The sequence below is a fragment of the Vigna unguiculata genome, chromosome 2 (assembly GCF_004118075.2).
Source record: "Vigna unguiculata cultivar IT97K-499-35 chromosome 2, ASM411807v1, whole genome shotgun sequence".
Classification (NCBI taxonomy): domain Eukaryota; kingdom Viridiplantae; phylum Streptophyta; class Magnoliopsida; order Fabales; family Fabaceae; genus Vigna; species Vigna unguiculata.
The window spans coordinates 22662770-22682230 of NC_040280.1; the positions used below are offsets into that span (position 1 = coordinate 22662770).

Genomic DNA, 19461 nt, shown 5'->3' on the forward strand with positions numbered 1-19461 from the left:
GATATAAATTTATGCGGTAAGGTTCAACATAAATTTTCAATATTTTTTAAAATTGAGTTGATTTTGGCTTAAAAATCAAAAGTGAAATATAAAAAAAAATCTGATTATAATTATTTATTCTTTTTACATCAAACACAAATGATAATAATATTCAAAATGGATAAAATAACAAAATGAAAAACTTTCAACATAAAAATTGAGAAAAGTCTACAATCTAAAGGTTTGATAAATATTAAGTATAAGGAAACGTTATAAAAAAATTTGAAATTTGAAACTGAATATAAAAAAATAAAACCCTAAAAAATACTACAAAAAAGAAACTAGTAGTAGATGAACGAATTTTAGAGATTCTTCTTCCCTTTCATACTCATTTTCTTATCCCGAGCAACTTTTATTTTTATTACCTCTGGTTCCAATTCTCCATAAGACAATTATGAGTGTTTGAATCTTCTCTAACAAATTTTTGTATTTTAAAATATATGTCTATTTTATTAAATTTAAATAGTCTACTATCATATATACAATAAAAAAAACTTATCACAAAAAATCAATTTTTGACAATTTTAAATGAATTTTTAAAAAGCTGAATAGTAAAAACTCAAAAATACACTAAAATAAAATAGATACAAGAAATTCAAGATACGGAAAGTAAATATAGAAAACAAAACCGTAAATGCCAAAAATAATGCAGACATTACATTGGATCTTTTGGATCTTTTTGGATCTAATCAATGAAAACCTTAATTTAAACGATTTCGTGTGAAGTTTTGTTTATTTATAAAAGTAGCACCACACTTTTTTGTTACGATTAATCTCTTGATCTTGCGTAATTTTTTTTATCACCGTCACGTAAATTGTGTGATAGATGTGAAAACTATAACGTTTTTAAATATTTATAACGCAACAATTTTATCTTTCATTAACTTTAGAAAAACTTCATGCTTTATTGTGTTAATTAATATAATGATTTACAATTTGTAGTATAAAAAGACTGTCATATATCAATATCAATATTTTAAAGTTTAACTTAAAATAATAATTTGAATATTGTAAATAACATAATGATTGAAACAAAATGTGATATTAAATCCTAAAATATTATTATCTGTCAAATATTATTATCTCACTATGAATATTTTATGTGATAAAAAGTAAAAGTAATTAAAATTTATTTTATGAGTAGAAGAAGATATGTAACAATAACAAAAAAATAATAATACATATCTAATATAAAATAAATGTGAAAAATGGAATTTTAATCACAGTTTAAGGATAACAATGAAGTAGATATAAAAGGTTAGGAATTAGTATTTTAAAAAATCGTGTCTACACAATGCTATAAATTAATGATAAAAAAGGGTGCTTACCAAATACAGCTAATTTGGTTAGATAAACTTTTAATTAATAAAAAGGTTTCAAACTATAGCTAGATAACTCTAACAAACATAACCTAATTTTTTATAAAGTTTGAGAACTAATTACTTAAACTTAAAATATAGAGATTATAATAAAGCTTATTAAAAATAAGGAATAAAATCACTTTTTTTTTCTTAAAAATACACAACAAATACATAGATAAATTATGTTTTAGAATACAATTTAGTTTTTTAAAACATAAGTAATTGTTTTTTTTAAGATGATTTTACTTAGTTACCTAATTGAGTTACACAATTTAAGTTAATAAAATTAGGATGACATTTTAAGGCGGCTAATGACCTTTCAAGACACTAAATAAAAAAAATTAAGGTGACTATTCAATACACTAAACCAAAAAATTAGGATGGTGACCTTTCAAGACATCTAATGACCTTTCAAGACATTGAACCAAAAAATTTAGGTGACTTTTCAATGCGTTTATTGACCTTTCAAGGCATTAAACCAAAAAATTAAGGTGACGTTTTAAGGCATCTAGTGACCTTTTAAAGCACTAAACAAAAAATTAAGATTATCTTTCAAGACACCTTAGTAACCTTTCAAGACAATAAACTTAAAAATTAAGGTGACATTTTGAGGCATCTTATGACCTATCAAGGCTAGGGGTGTCAACGGGGTGGATAGGGTATAGGTATAAATATCCACTTCGTAGTCATATTCGTGCGGGTATCCATTACGTAGGTACCCGCATATTTTTTTAATATCACAAATATTTACAGGTACTCATGGGTATTTATAAAAAAATAAAATAAAATATGTAAAACATATTTTAGCCATAAATTCAAGTAAAATACAATACATAACATTCATAAAAAGTCTAAATAATCTATTTAAATAGTGTTGAATGACAATTTACAAAGAAATGAAGATTTTTTTTTTAAAAACCGATTGATAAAAACTATACCTTCAAAATCAATGTGTTAATATTTTTATGATGTTTTTTTTTAATTTAAATTATAGTGTATCGGGTACAGATACCACAATACATGTGCTCGTCCCGTTAACATGCGCTATAAAAAATACTCGTACCCATTACCCACGTGTATTCATTTACAATATTGATTTCCTATCCATTGTAGGTTTTATATGCGGATCCTCGGGTACACATTTTTTAGAAATCCCTAATCAAGGCACTAAAAATATTGGCGACCTTTCAAGACGTCAAAGAAGAAATGATAACTTTTCAAAGGGCATAAAGAAAATGAAAGACAACTTCTTAAGGTGTCCAAAAAGGAAAAAAGTGAGACATCAGATGATTTGCACTACTAAACAAAGGTACAAGGCAGCCTATGATAGTAAAAAGAGAAAGATGATCAAGTATCATCCTGAATGATGATCAACAATCATTCTATCGGTTAAAGGATGATCAAGCATCACCTGGTCGATAAAAATATGATCATTTATCATCCTAAAGAAGAAAGATGATCAAGTATCATCCTAAATAATGATCAAGAATCATCTGATTGGCCAAATGATGATCAAGCATCATCTGGTTGGTAAAAAAATGATCAAGTATCATCCTAAAGAAGAAAGATGATCAAGTACCATCCTAAATGATAATCAAGAATCATCTGATCGGCTAAATGGTGATCAAGCATCATTTGGTCTGTAAAAAGATGATCAAATATCATCCTAAAGAAGAAAGATGATCAAGTATCATCCTAAATGATTATCAAGAATCATCTTATTTGTCTATTGATGATCAAGCATCATTTGATCAGTAAAAAGATGATCAGGTATCATCCTAAATAAGACAAATGATCATGTGTCATCTTATATTATGATCAAGAATTATTTGATCAGTTAAATGGTGATGTAGCATCATCTGGTCTGTAAAAAGATGATCATGTATCATCCTAAAGAAGAAAGACGATCAAGTATTATCCCAAATGATGATCAAGAATCATCCGATTGATAAAATGATGATCAAGTATCATCTGATCAAGGCATCATCCATCAAGTATCATCTGATCAATTTAAGATGATAATGTATCATCTGATTAAGATATAATTAAGATAATTGCATATCATTTGGTCAAACAATATTAGTATGAATTTTAGGCACCTTGGAAAAGTTTCGATTTAGAAGCATCGAGGTAAGTGTTTAGTATCTGATAATAATTTTACATCAATTTGCCAATTGATCGAGGTACCTATTTAAAAATGGCAATAGTAATATTTATGCGAAGTAGATCCTTGATCATCAGAAGTAAGCGTTTAGAAAGTAAATAATATACAACGTTTTTTGAAGGGTGCTATGTGGTAATAGGCCAAATATCGACCACTCATTAGCCCCAATATCAATTGATAAAGGAATTGTTTCTTCACATCCTATAGCCTTTTTAGTCTAGATTAAAGGTTATGGGACTATGTAGTGTTAGGTCCAATGCCGGCTGGGTTATTAGACCAAAAGCCGACTTAAATATCAGTTCAATACCGATGAGTGTTGAAAGGTCATGTAAGATTTGTAACTGTTAGTCATTAGAATAATTACTGCAAATTTAATAGAGACAATAAATAGAAATAATAGTATTGAAATGGCATGTAAGAAGTTAAGGGAATGATTGGAAGACCTTATAATAGGAGGAAGAGATCGGAAATATGAGACAACTCTGAAAATTCCTTTTGGCTAGAACAATGTAGGACATCACTTCATCTATCTAATAAGAATGTTTGTCTCCATCAAAGTATAAAATTCCTCAAGCCTTTTATGTTATCATTGTGTCTTTGCTTGTATGCAGTAAGAGGATGGTTTCAGAACCGGATGAAGATGAAGAGATAATGCCATAGGCTTCATGTTTTTCACTAGTCTTACTTTCCTCTTGAGCCCGACCCCATAATACAGCATAAAATCCGATAGCTATTATAGCAGCTCCTATCACACTTCACAATGAATCAAAATCGAACAACTTATTAATTACCAAAAATGTAACATTATTAATTTCTTGCTACATGCGTGCACATACCTTCCAAGATAAAGAGTGTCTCCTAAAAATACAATCCCCATAGCAAGTGCAATCACAATTCCTATAGGACTGAACATAGCAGCATATACAGCTCCCATCTTTCGACATGCCCATGCATCCACCACACCTCTTGTACATATCACTATAATACCCTACAAAAATCACAAAAATAAAGTAAAATAAGGTCCCAATTGTACAAAGTTATTGGTCTGCTGCATCAAATAGTTTGTTCTGCCAGAAATCCAAACTTACTGTACACAACATGCACACTAATTCCATATCAGGCTTAAGTATCCAAGCCTTGGGATTTTTCTCTGCAATGAAAGCAACTACGAAAGATAGGATTACAGAGAAACTGGTAGCAATGGTTATTAGCATTAGCTCCTCTGGGTAGTCCTTAATTGTCCATGTCTGCATCAAAAGACTCATTTTTGTTATGTGTGAGGACAAAGTGACATTGCAGAAAGAAAAATGTACATAAGAGAACTAGAAGAATGGAAAATCAATAAAAATAAAATAGAGGAACTAAATTTGAACTTAAAGTCTTTTAGAAGAACTAAAACCATGTTTGTTCCGTTTTTAAGTACAGGGAAAAGCCATTAAGATTTGTTGATATAGTTTTTCTTTAGATAAAAAAGGAATATTAGCCCAAATATTATAATAGATAAACTAATAAGAAGAATGATAATTTATTATGAATTGATTTTCATCACACAATGAGATGAACTACGTTTAGCAAATCTTTCTAATTTCTGTTTGTTTTAATAAAATTCACAGTATTCCATGTTAATTTTTAAAGGGTTTTCTTGCATGGTCATTAAATTTTTACAAAATAGTTAAGATAAATGAATTATATTAATTATATTAATAGGTTTACAAAGCAGGTTTCATTGGGGAGATACAACACCAATGAAACCTGAGTCCAACCACTAAGGCATTAAGGCATTGACACCACTCTCAATCCAAAACCTTAAGACAATGGGTTTATGATGGGCCTTTATTGTTATATAATGCTATACTTTCTCATTTCTAGTTAATGTGAGACTTACTCACTTGGATTCCTAATAATCTTCCCGGGTGAGTTCCTTCAACCACATTGATACACTCTCCTCCAATAGAAGAATTTCCAACCACAAGTATTCATTTTCTGTCTTTTTTGTATCGTCGTTCTTCTTAACGAGACACACTTACCTGAAACCCTTACCAAGAAAACTTTCGATACAAGGACCATACTATATTCTTTATATATATATATATATATATATATATATATATATATATATATATATATATATATGAATTTGAATTTGATTAAGATATTATTGTTATTGAATTTTTTACTTGAATTATAAAGATTTTCTTAACTACAAATACTTTCCTTTGTATCAAATCCATTAATAAAATTTGTCAATAAGAATCATCCATTTTATAATTTTTATTATTGGGAATATTTTTTGTAAGGCCCCTTTTTAATTCTGCCCTAAAGTTAGTGGGCTGCCCTTGTAAGTGGGCCTAAGGGCTGGCCCAGCATATAAGACCCTACTATGTTGCCCTAATCCCACACTCACTTTCACTCTTTCAGAATCGTAGCCGTCACCTCCCTTAGTGCGCCAAAAGTACGTTCTGCTAGGGTTAGGCACTTGCCGTCGTCGAGCTAGTTCGAAGTTGCCTCCTACTCCATGTAAGTACTATGCTAGCCATTTTCGTCTCCTTTGTTCTTTTTTTTTTTCTTCCTTTCACAGCTAGGGTTCCAAATAGCCCATATCGTGCCTCTGTTTCGCGATCTTTTCAGTTCTGTCATTCACTCCGTGAGCTGTTGTGCTCGTACGTTCGGTGTTGGGGGCGTGTTGGGTCGTTTGCTAGCTTATTCCAGGTACGGGAAGTTAGAGCTCTTGTTTTCCAATAGTTTTAGTCTGTAATGGTGTGGATTCCTGCTTGCATGATTCAATCCTTCGATTTGGTGTATGAGAATGCTTTGTATGCGGGTTTGGCTTGATTTTCATGGCTGTTGCAGTGAAGAACAGTGGCGAGACCTGTTAATCTCGCCCAAGCGAGTCCATCTCGCCTAGGCGAGATGAAACAGGGAAGCTCGCCTAAGTTTTTGCACGAAAGGTCGCCCAGGCGACTCGCTTAACTTTTGAGCGAGCAGGCAACTCGCCCAGGCGAGAGGGATCTCGCTTAAGCGAGATCCCGCATTGCTCCTGCACTTGTTTTTGTGCTCTCGCCTAGGCGAGGGGGAGGCTCGCCTGAGCGAGCATGTCTCGCCTGAGCGAGACCCCTCAGCCTGAGCGAGATGCTGGGCGAGACCGTGCTGTGATTTGGATGTTTGATGTTTCCTGAATGATCTGTTTTGGTTGAGTATGATTGTATGATGATTGACCTGTATATAACGGAGCATGAAGTATATTCTTGGGTATGATTCATGAATTGTGGATGAATGGGTTGGTATGAGACTTAGCATGTGAAACGAATGTGAAGTTTGAAATTAAAGGAACATGGTATTAACATGAGATGAGACACTAGACCCATGGGATGGTGAGGATCAGAGGTATGAATTCAATATGCGATGCGTATGAGGAATAAATCTCATGGATGGGTATGGAATTGTAAACATGCTTTTGATGTTCTCCGAATATATTGTTTTATGAATGTTGGTCCGTGTCAGCGTGTAATTCCTTGGGGTCTCTAGATGAGACCTCCAGGGCTACGCTTCAGTGGTCGGGACGTAATTCCATGGCCTCTGTTAGTGGGTGTCCATGGTGGTGCCCCATCTGTATAACTAGGTAAGGATTCAAGGTAAGGTTGCATCCTGACACTCTGAGGAGCCAGTTAGTCTCACCTAGAGCGGACTGACCCCTGTGGTGAGAGTAGCAGGAGGCCTGAAATCCAGTAAGGGCTAACCTTGTGGTGAGGGAGATTTGATTTATCGTAACACTTGAAACACATAGCTTAGGATCGAGCAGAGGTATCCACCACAAGTGCAAGCATCCGCTGAATCCGACCAAGTTATACGTATCCGGATGAGTCGAGTCGAGTCGTAATGTATTGAATGAAGAGTCATGACATGTTTGGTTGTTATATGGATGTGAGTTGATGAAAATATATTTGACTGTATGATGAGTATGTGTTGGCTCTAGCTTATCTGTTTTGTTGCATGACTGTGTTGTATGTGGTGGTTCTTCCTTGCGATGATCATCAACTTGGTTGATGGGAGCAGATGGACGAGGTTCTCGTGGTCAGCAAGGAAGCGGTGATTCAGTAGCTTAGCCATCTGGGCTGGAGGCATTTTATTTACGATTTCTTTAGGGCTACGGCCCCTGTACCATCTTATGATTTCTTACCCTACACTCCTTGTTAGATTGTATCTGTTTTATGTTGGCACCGTGGTGTGCCAAGTTGTAGGGGTTGTGTTAAGGACCCCAAGACTACGCTGCTATACTTCATCACGTGACGTTTTCTTTAATTTCGTTTAATAATTAAATGGGACGTTACATTTATGGTATCAGAGCGGTCATTCCTTAGGTCTGTGGACTTGGATGTCCGCTTAGCTTTCTCTGTGTATCTTCTGAGTGTTCTTAGTTAAATTCTTGCCTTTATCGAGCCTAACCAAGTGATTTTCTGTGTGCCAGTGGATTATGGCACCTCCTCGCCGAGCTTCTCAGTCATCCCAGGGGGACACACCAGATATCGCCAGAGCCATAGAGGCAATGGTAGCAGCTATGACGCAGCAGAGTACTGCGATGATGCAGCAGCATGAGGCATCCATGCAGCGACAGACGGCATCATTTGAGCAGCAGCAGGCTGTGATGCAGCAGATGGAGGCTGCAAGAGTAGCTGCTGAGGATGCTCATAGGCAGCATATGGAGGCTCTCCGTCAGTTGGAGGAGAACAGGGCGACTGCCCTTGTGTTTGGTCCTGAACCACGACCTGCAGTTAGGGAGTGGAGCCTGGAGGACTTCCTAAAACACCACCTGGCGAAGTTTGACGGGAAGACCAGTTCTGACGCCGCAGACCAATAGCTGAAGGACCTGGAGCGCATCTATGATGCGAAGATGTGCCCTGCAGAGAACATGTTGGCGTTCTCTGTGTACATGCTCACGGGGGAGGCGGAGCATTGGTGGAGCAGCACCAGATCCATCCTGGAGGAGAGGGATGAGCCCGTGTCATGGGAGACTTTCAGGGATAGATTCCTCTCCGAGTACTTTCCCGACAACATTCGGTACGCCAAGGAGGTGGAGTTCCTCCAGTTGACCCAGGGAGGGAAGATTGTCGCTGAATATGCTGAGAGGTTCAAACACCTCAGCCGTTTTTATACCCTACCGCTTGATGAGAAGTGGAGATGCCGTAAGTTTGAGAACGGCCTCAGGGGAGATATACGCTTGATGGTGGCACCCTTGTCCATCAAGGACTTTGCTGCTCTGGTAGAGAAGGCAAGAGTGATGGAGAAGATGAAGCGCGAGGTGGAAGGCCAACGCCCACAGCAGCCACAGCCGCCTCAGAGGATCGGTGGACCATCTGGGTCCAGGCCCAGACATGAGGAGAGGAGGAGACCGTATGATAGACCACACCATCAGTCTCAGGGGCCTAGGGGTCTTCCTCCTCAGCAGGGACAAGTGCAGTGTTATACATGTGGAGGACCCCACCCGAGGCATGCTTGTCCACGTAGGGAGGGTTACCGCAGGTGCAACAACTGTGGCAAGGAAGGCCACTTTGGGAGAGATTGCCCCAACCTTTCTAGGGCAGCGACACGCCCTCCGGTTCAGACACCCTAGCAGCATCAGGGGAGGGACAGAGGCAACAGGCCTCAGGCGACGGGTAGAGTATACGCCATGTCAGGGGCTGAAGCATCAGGCTCAGGTAACTTGGTTATGGGTAGTTGCATGATAGCTGGTTCTTCTTGCTGTGTGTTATATGATTCTGGAGCGACACACTCTTTTGTGTCAAATGCATGTGTGGAACGGTTGGGTTTGCCAGTGCGCGAGCTGCAGTGTGAGCTTGTAGTATCTACTCCGGCGTCGGGTTTGGTCAGGACGTCGTCCTTGTGTGCTAGGCTTCCAGTAGAGGTAGAGGGACGCAGATACAGGGTGAACTTAATCTGCCTACCTCTACAGGAGTTGGAGGTGATCTTAGGAATGGATTGGCTCTCTACCAATCGCATTCTGATAGATTGTCGAGAGAAGAAGTTGTTGTTTCCCGACTCAGAGGAACATGAGTTGGTATCCTCCCAGGGAGTTATGAGAGAGCTACAGGACGGTGCGTAGTGCTACATGATCTTCACGCATATGGAGGTGGAGAGAGGAGAGGCAACGTCAGTGATACCGGTTGTTCAGGATTTTGTGGATGTGTTTCCGGAGGAGGTACCGAGATTGCCTCCCAATAGAGAGGTGGAGTTCTCCATCAATCTAGTCCCAGGCACCGGTCCGGTATCGATGGCTCCGTATCGTATGGCTCCAGCAGAGTTGGTAGAGCTCAAGAAACAGATAGAGGATCTGATGGAGAAACAGTTCATCCGACCCAGCACTTCACCTTGGGGAGCACCAGTGTTGTTGGTGAAGAAGAAGGACGGGAGTTCACGCCTGTGTGTGGATTACAGGCAATTGAACAAGATGACTATCAAGAACAAGTATCCGCTCCCGAGGGTCGACGACTTGATGGATCAGTTGCATGGGTCATCAGTGTTCTCGAAGATAGATCTGCGATCAGGGTACCACCAGATTTTGGTAAAGGCTGATGATGTACAGAAGACAGCCTTCAGATCCAGGTACGGCCACTATGAGTACGTGGTTATGCCGTTTGGTGTGACCAACGCTCCAGCAGTGTTTATGGACTACATGAACAGGATCTTCCGACCTTTCCTAGATAAGTTTGTCGTAGTCTTCATAGACGACATCCTTATCTATTCCAGGACTCAAGAGGAACATGCAGAACACCTGAGGTTGGTGCTTGGTGTTTTGAGAGAGAAGCAGTTGTATGTCAAGTTGTCCAAGTGCGAGTTCTGGATGGATGAGGTTCAGTTTTTGGGGCATGTGATATCAGCCCAGGGGATTGCAGTGGACCCGGCGAAGGTCGAGGCCGTGGTAAAGTGGGAAAGTCCTAGATCAGCCACAGAGATCAGGAGCTTTGTGGGGTTAGCGGGCTACTATAGGAGATTCATAGAGGGATTCTCCAAGATAGTGGCGCCTCTGACCTTGCTTACCCGGAAAGACCAACCCTTCACTTGGACGGACAAGTGTGAGGAGAGCTTTCAAGAGTTAAAGAGGAGATTGACGAGTGCTCCTATATTGGTAATTCCGGATTTGGGGAAACCGTTTGAAGTCTACTGCGACGCGTCTCATCTTGGACTTGGTTTTGTTTTGATGCAAGAAAAGAAGGCGGTGGCATATGCTTCGAGGCAGCTTAAGATACATGAGCGTAACTATCCCACTCATGACTTGGAATTGGCGGCTATAGTTTTCGCCTTGAAGATCTGGAGACACTATCTGTATGGTGCTCAGTTTCGGGTGTTCAGCGACCACAAGAGCTTAAAGTACTTGTTTGATCAGAAGGAGCTTAACATGAGGCAGAGGAGATGGATGGAATTCCTCAAGGATTACGACTTCGAGCTCCTATACCACCCGGGGAAGGCAAATGTAGTAGCAGATGCTCTGAGCAGGAAGACGGTACACACTGCACACCTTATGATTAAGGAGGTGGAACTACTAGAGAAATTCAGAGACATGAGGATACATGTGGAGTTGGGGTCTGAGTCCATTAGGTGTAGTACCCTTGCTATATCTAGTGACTTCTTGGGCTCAATCAGAGAGAGGCAGTTATTGGATGCCAGTCTGAACAGGGTTAGAGAACAGATTGGGTCAGATGAGGCTAGGAATTTTGTTGTGGGTGATGATGGCATACTGAGGTTTCGAGGCAGAGTATGTATACCAGATGACGCTGAGGTGAGAAAGTTGATCCTTGAGGAAGGACACAAGAGTCGTCTTAGCTTGCATCCTGGCATGACTAAGATGTACCAGGACCTCAAGGAAACTTTCTGGTGGCAGGGAATGAAGAAAGATGTGGCTCAGTTTGTATCAGCTTGTTTAACATGTCAGAAGGCGAAAGTGGAACATCAGAGGCCTGATGGCGTTCTACAGTCGTTGGAGGTACCGGTGTGGAAGTGGGACAGTATCTCCATGGACTTTGTGACTCATCTTCCACGGACTTTTAGAGGACATGACACTATCTGGGTGATAGTAGATCGGTTGACCAAGAGTGCTCACTTTTTGGCGATGAACTTGAGGATGTCTATGGCCAAGCTGGCCCAGTTGTACATTAAGGAGATAGTAAGACTTCATGGGGTGCCCTCGAGCATAGTTTCCGACAGAGACCCGCGGTTCACGTCCCAGTTTTGGCAGACGTTACAGAGTGCTATGGGTAGCAAGCTCACCATGAGTTCAGCGTATCACCCTCAGACAGATGGCCAGTCTGAGAGAACGATCCAGTCGTTAGAGGATTTGTTGAGGACTTGCATATTGGACCATCTGGGAGCTTGGGATGAAGTACTGCCTTTGATCGAGTTTACCTACAACAACAGTTTTCATGTGAGCATTGGCATGGCGCCATACGAGGCTCTTTATGGCAGGAGGTGTAGGACTCCTCTCTGTTGGTATCAGGATGGGGAGGCAGTATTAGTTGGACCAGAGTTGTTAGAGCAGACCACCGAGAAGGTGAGGATGGTGAGGGATAGGATGCTGGCGTCTCAGAGTAGGCAGAAGGCCTATGCGGATCGCAGGAGGAGGCCTTTGGAGTTTGCAGCAGGAGATCATGTGTTCTTGAGGGTGACCCGAACCACGGGTGTGGGAAGGGCTCTCCGCTCAAGGAAGCTTTCACCCAAATTCCTTGGCCCGTATCAGATCACGAGGAGGATTGGGCCGGTGGCCTATGAGATAGCCTTACCCCCGCAGTTGGCGAACCTTCATCCAATGTTTCATGTGTCACAGCTGAGGAAGTATGTTTTTGACCCGGCTCATGTGTTGGAAGCTGAGGATATACAGATCAGGGAAGATCTCACAGTGGAAGTACCACCCATCGCTCTTGAGGATAGCAAGGTTGAGGAACGTCGTGGGAAGACCGTTAGTCTTGTTAAAGTTATCTGGGATCGGAGGACGGGTGACTCGACGTGGGAGTTAGAGGAGGACATGAGAAAATCACATCCACATCTGTTTACCTAGTGAGTCTTTATTTTCGAGGTCGAAAATTTTCTTGTTGGGGAGAATGTAAGGCCCCTTTTTAATTCTGCCCTAAAGTTAGTGGGCTCCTTGTAAGTGGGCCTAAGGGCTGGCCCAGCATATAAGACCCTACTATGTTGCCCTAATCCCACACTCACTTTCACTCTTTCAGAATCGTAGCCGTCACCTCCCTTAGTGCGCCAAAAGTACGTTCTGCTAGGGTTAGGCACTTGCCGTCGTCGAGCTAGTTCGAAGTTGCCTCCTACTCCATGTAAGTACTATGCTAGCCATTTTCGTCTCCTTTGTTCTTTTTTTTTTTCTTCCTTTCACAGCTAGGGTTCCAAATAGCCCATATCGTGCCTCTGTTTCGCGATCTTTTCAGTTCTGTCATTCACTCCGTGAGCTGTTGTGCTCGTACGTTCGGTGTTGGGGGCGTGTTGGGTCGTTTGCTAGCTTATTCCAGGTACGGGAAGTTAGAGCTCTTGTTTTCCAGTAGTTTTAGTCTGTAATGGTGTGGATTCTTGCTTGCATGATTCAATCCTTCGATTTGGTGTATGAGAATGCTTTGTATGCGGGTTTGGCTTGATTTTCATGGCTGTTGCAGTGAAGAACAGTGGCGGGACCTGTTAATCTCGCCCAAGCGAGTCCATCTCGCCTAGGCGAGATGAAACAGGGAAGCTCGCCTAAGTTTTTGCACGAAAGGTCGCCCAGGCGACTCGCTTAACTTTTGAGCGAGCAGGCAACTCGCCCAGGCGAGAGGGATCTCGCTTAAGCGAGATCCCGCATTGCTCCTGCACTTGTTTTTGTGCTCTCGCCTAGGCGAGGGGGAGGCTCGCCTGAGCGAGCATGTCTCGCCTGAGCGAGACCCCTCAGCCTGAGCGAGATGTTGGGCGAGACCGTGCTGTGATTTGGATGTTTGATGTTTCCTGAATGATCTGTTTTGGTTGAGTATGATTGTATGATGATTGACCTGTATATAACGAAGCATGAAGTATATTCTTGGGTATGATTCATGAATTGTGGATGAATGGGTTGGTATGAGACTTAGCATGTGAAACGAATGTGAAGTTTGAAATTAAAGGAACATGGTATTAACATGAGATGAGACACTAGACCCATGGGATGGTGAGGATCAGAGGTATGAATTCAATATGCGATGCGTATGAGGAATAAATCTCATGGATGGGTATGGAATTGTAAACATGCTTTTGATGTTCTCCGAATATATTGTTTTATGAATGTCGGTCCGTGTCAGCGTGTAATTCCTTGGGGTCTCTAGGTGAGACCTCCGGGGCTACGCTTCAGTGGTCGGGACGTAATTCCATGGCCTCTGTTAGTGGGTGTCCATGGTGGTGCCCCATCTGTATAACTAGGTAAGGATTCAAGGTAAGGTTGCATCCTGACACTCTGAGGAGCCAGTTAGTCTCACCTAGAGCGGACTGACCCCTGTGGTGAGAGTAGCAGGAGGCCTGAAATCCAGTAAGGGCTAACCTTGTGGTGAGGGAGATTTGATTTATCGTAACACTTGAAACACATAGCTTAGGATCGAGCAGATGTATCCACCACAAGTGCAAGCATCCGCTGAATCCGACCAAGTTATACGTATCCGGATGAGTCGAGTCGAGTCGAGTCATAGTGTATTGAATGAAGAGTCATGACATGTTTGGTTGTTATATGGATGTGAGTTGATGAAAATATATTTAACTGTATGATGAGTATGTGTTGGCTCTAGCTTACCCGTTTTGTTGCATGACTGTGTTGTATGTGGTGGTTCTTCCTTGCGATGATCATCAACTTGGTTGATGGGAGCAGATGGGCGAGGTTCTCGTGGTCAGCAAGGAAGCGGTGATTCAGTAGCTTAGCCATCTGGGCTGGAGGCATTTTATTTACGATTTCTTTAGGGCTACGGCCCCTGTACCATCTTATGATTTCTTACCCTACACTCCTTGTTAGATTGTATCTGTTTTATGTTGGCATCGTGGTGTGCCAGGTTGTAGGGGTTGTGTTAAGGACCCCAAGACTACGCTGCTATACTTCATCACGTGACGTTTTCTTTAATTTCGTTTAATAATTAAATGGGACGTTCCATTTTTTTGGTAATTTATAATTTCAATAATCGATATTTCTTCTTTAGTAAATCTATCGTCGTTTTGGGCAACAAATTTGTTGTTAAGTATGATGTAAGTTTTTGTATATTAAGAAAAGATAATTGAGAATAAGATAAAGAAGAAAGGAAAGAAAAAAAAAAGGAGGATGAGGTGGAAGCTTTGCAGTGAATTAATGTGAGTCGATGGTGATGCAGCAACATGCGAAAAAGTTAAGTAATGATCAATTTACTAACAGATTTTTTCACATGGAGATCCGTTAATAAACTTAAATTCCGACAAAAATTTTTGTTATTAACAACGAATTAGATCCATTAATAATATATAATTTTCAATATCCATTTTATTATCGCATAGTGTATGTATATAGGCTTTAGATAGAAATAAATTCTTAATGTAGATTATAGTTTGAATGTTTAGTTAAACCTATTTACCTGTATAACAATCGAGACTGAAGCAGAAAAGGTAGCCATTGATAGGAAAAATCCTCCTAGTAGCCATTGTGATTGTTGAGATGAGAGAAAAAAGTCGTTTCGCATCACACCACTTGTTATTGCCAAACCTTTGTATAAAGTCACCATTAATGCCCCTGCAATTGAGACCACAGTCCCAATGATTTTTGCTTGACAGCTTCTTACTTTCAGGTCCAGCTTTTCCATCCTAAATCCCCACAAGAGGGCCACACTTTAATTACTTCATACAAAAATCCAAACTTGTGATTCTCCAAATTGATCTTCTAACAACTTTAATTATGTGATTTTACCTTGTTTTCAACATTTCCACCGGTTTACGACTTTTCTCGAGATTTTTTCATATTTTCTATGTTAGCGACAAAAATAATTTAATTGTAATTCTATAAATGTATCAATTTAATCATTTTAATTAAATTTTATTAATTTTATTTATAATTTTGAACGCAGTTTAAGATAATTTTTTAGTTAATATTTAAGAGGAGTGTGTCAAAAAGTATAAACAATTTAAATGTTATTGCAAAATACGTTTAAAATAACCAAATTTAATTAAAAGAATTAAATTTACTCATCTCTAAAATTAAAAACTAAATATGTCAAAATCTCAAAAAAAACTAATTACTTCTTCCATCCTAAAGCCCACATCAAACACTTCACACTTTAATTAGTTCCTACAAATATCCTCGAAGGATATACACTTTATTAATTTCGTAAAACAATTATTAATTACAGTTTATCTTTATTATTATTTAAGGTTAAAGAAAAAATATATATTTCTTTTACAAAACTTAAAGTATGTATAATTTTTCGTGTTTTCTATATTACTTTTGTATCTACATTTTAATTTTCATATATTTCTCTCCTGCTTTATTATCCATTCTCTAAATACACATACCAAAATGTGATGGTTATAACAAGTCTGAAAATTTATTATTATCTTAAAAATCGACAATAATATTTTGATTATTAAATTTTGATATTTTTTATAATAATATGAAGTGTTATTAATTTTAAATAATTTTAAAATATTGAGAATAAAAAATTGAAAATCACGATACCTAAGATGAAGAAGGGTAAAAAATGTAGTAGTAAAAAAAATCATTTTTCATATTTCAAAAAAGGTGCATCTTACTACAGCTATATGGAGACGGTTAGGAAAGGCATTGTAACGGTAAAGAATTGGAAACAGACCTGAAAACAACGGCGATTATGAAAGTGAAAGCTGGAAGAAGATCTTCTATGGCTGAGCTGAGAGTGGGAGAGCCGTATCGAAGCCCGGTATAAGAGAGCGTTTCAATGAAAACGCTAGCACAAGAAAAAAAAAAAATCATCAAAGACCAAAATTACAGGCGAAGAAAACAGAAGGTGTTAGTATACCCGAAGAAGCCAATGAGAAAAGCTCTAAAGAGAATGGAGTTATTGATCGGTGGGGGAGAGGTGTTCCTGTAACGAAGGGTGGTTGCAATTAGCAGGAAACAGAATCCGAAGAGGTTGGAATAAGCAACGAAAACGAAATTGCTCATGCCTTTGGAGAGGTTTGCTTTCACCAGAGTGTTCAAACCGACAGTCAAAACCAGTGACACCATCATCACTGTGGTTACGTCTCCGCTCACCATAATTTTGCTCTCTCTGCTCTCTCTCTCCCTCTCTTCCTTTCTCTCTTCAATCTGTGTTCTGTTGTTTTGCTTTTTATCCCTCGCTGTAGATTATGACCATGTTGACTGGAATGTGGACGGCATTTTTCCCATTAAATTTATTCTTTTTTTCATATTAAATTATTCATATTTTTACACATTTAAAAATATCTCCTGTTCTCTCCCTTTTCTTTTTTTTTTTTTTTCAAACAATACCAACCTATTGAGGTTTCTTTTGTCTAAAAGACGTCTGTAATATTGTTGAAAAGTTGTAATATAAAAATACTGTAAAACATCTAAAAAATGTTGTTTGATATTAAATAAGTGTGGCAATTTATCTTTAAATAAGCGTTTATAATAAATTTTCAATCAACATATAACAATATTTTTTAAGAACACACTATAAAGACTTTAATTAAGGTTGAGATAAGTCTATGTACAAATAATAGAAGGTCGAGATATACTAGTTCGGACTAAAAATCGAGACAAATTAGTTAGCCTAAAAGGTCAAGACAGGTTAGCACTAATACAATTTTGACTTTCTAACTCAGTCTTTATGTCTCGGTTGTAGAGCAAACGAGACATTTAAACACGCGATGGCAATTTTAAAATTTTTGCATCTTTTTATGTCTCAGTTGTCCAATACCCGAGGCATAAACTTTTTATCTGCTTCGGTTTGATTTGCACCCAAGGCATAAGGGTGGATTAGGTTAAATAAACCAAAATCATAAACAATCTTCAATTTTCGTCTTCTTCTCTACACTGTCGTGACGTCATGAGGTTCTTCTTCCATATTTTCTCTAAACACAAACCCCTCTCCAAATCAGACCCAACACACACTAGAGCAGGATTCGAGCCCTCTTCTCCTACATTCCCCTTTCTCTGCAATTCCTCTACCCCTCACTTGGCACAATCCACAACCTACAGATTGCGGTCAGGTACTGGTGGGGTTCCGACGAGCTTCAACGACAACGATTAAAGCTTCCCCGTGCTCCTCCATTTGAGCTCGCTGCACATCCTCTAGCATTGGGGCTCACACCCTCGTCACCGTTTCTGGCAGATTCCGATGAGCCTCATCCAACATCAATAGCAACAACTTCGTTGTGGCCACCGGCCTCCACCGCGAGCGCCTCGCTGCCACGCCACCACTAGATTCTACCTCTATTAGTTGTAGGTCACTGTTGTTGATGTTTGTGGTGTCTAAAACCAACATTTGGTTCCTAAACTTAAGCGACTGTGTAATTTGTGTGATTTGTTGATAATTTGTTTTGATTGTGAAATACGATTTTGATGACCTAAAGTTATTGTTTTGTGACAATGCAAATATGGTTGTGCAAATATGTATGGAGAATGGTGAGGATCTGTCATGGCCTTTGGCCTTGAAGTGTTTCTATTTTTTTCTATTTTATGTAGGTTGAATGAATGAAGGGAGGTGCAGGTTGGAGTTGATGGTGTGATTGAGAAATGATGTGAGAATGAGGGTGAATATGGTGCTTGTGTGTATTTTCTATGTGCAGGTTGAAGTGTAAAGGAGTAATGGGTTTGGGGATTTTGTGTTTGTTATGCGTGATTGGTGTTGGAGATTGAATGGTTAAGAATGGCGGTAAAATGGAAATGATGATGGTCGGAGTTAAGTCGTGTTGGTTGAGGGAAGAATGAGATGAGATAATGGGGAAAGAAGGTTTTGAAATGGCCACTGCCTTTATGCTTTGGGTGTGTGGGTGTTTTAATTTTTTTATATTTTAAATGCCTATATTAGGCCTCAGTTATTCTAGAACCGAGACAATAATAATTGAATATACCTCAGGTGTGAACCGAGGCGGAAAGGTAACCTCTTTTGCCTCGGCAATATATGCTTTGAGTCTTAAACTGAGGTCAAAAAATCAAAATAACCGTGACAGAAACTCTCTCATACACTAGTGTAGGAAGGTCGAGACATGTCAGTCTAGATCAAAGATAAAGTTGTCTTGACTACCAAAAGAGTTTGTCTCTGATTAAGAAGTTGGTCTCTAAATATATTTCTAATCACTGAAATTGGTCATTAAGAATTTTCTTATATGATACACATGAAGTTATTTTGTTAAAATGTGTGGTTAATGGTTACACCTAGAGAAACCATATCCATGTATGAGTAATGTTCTATCTTGAGTAGAAATTGCTTCTTTAAAATGTTATGTCTTGAGTGGCACAACTCCAATATCAGTGTGTGATTAGGACTTGAAATAATCTCTTTTTGTACGCTTGTGCTTGTCTTAAATTTCATTATCTATATAGAATGTACATGTAGTTCAACAATTGCCCGTGGTCCAACTATGTGTAGTTCAACGATTGAGTCTACTATGTTTAAGTTGTGATTTTTTTTTAACTTAAATGGCATAATATATAATATAACATGTGCATTAAAGATATTAAAGACCGAAGAAAGAATCAATAATAAGACCTGTGACTTTTCGATATGTTTAACTTTCAAGTTCTAATTTAATATTTGTTATATATTTGACTTTATTTACAGGAGAAATATAAATAATGTTGAGAATAGGTCCAACAACATTACATGCTTGAAATCATCTTCACAAAACTTTATGTTGACTCCATTAATATATATTTTTTCTGTTGGAGGTGAAAATAAGAAAAATTAATGTGTTTGA

The 19461-nt window shown here is 38.8% G+C and overlaps 1 protein-coding gene across 3 annotated transcripts; it reads right to left on the reverse strand.

Moving 5' to 3' along the window:
• Positions 1-3878: 3878 nt before the first annotated feature.
• On the reverse strand, positions 3879-16862 carry LOC114173217 (WAT1-related protein At5g40210-like). 3 transcript variants are annotated; one of them, XM_028057480.1, is made up of 6 exons: positions 16557-16862; positions 16371-16484; positions 15144-15369; positions 4653-4811; positions 4401-4552; positions 3879-4309 (listed from the first exon to the last, which is right to left on the reverse strand). In XM_028057480.1, exons 1-6 carry the CDS (start codon positions 16793-16795, stop codon positions 4246-4248), a joined length of 954 nt encoding a protein of 317 aa, XP_027913281.1. In that variant the 5' UTR covers positions 16796-16862; the 3' UTR covers positions 3879-4245. The 3 variants fall into 3 exon arrangements, with proteins under 3 accessions (XP_027913281.1, XP_027913280.1, XP_027913282.1); XM_028057479.1 differs by having other exon boundaries at positions 3879-4317; positions 16557-16861; XM_028057481.1 differs by having other exon boundaries at positions 3922-4294.
• Positions 16863-19461: the final 2599 nt, after the last annotated feature.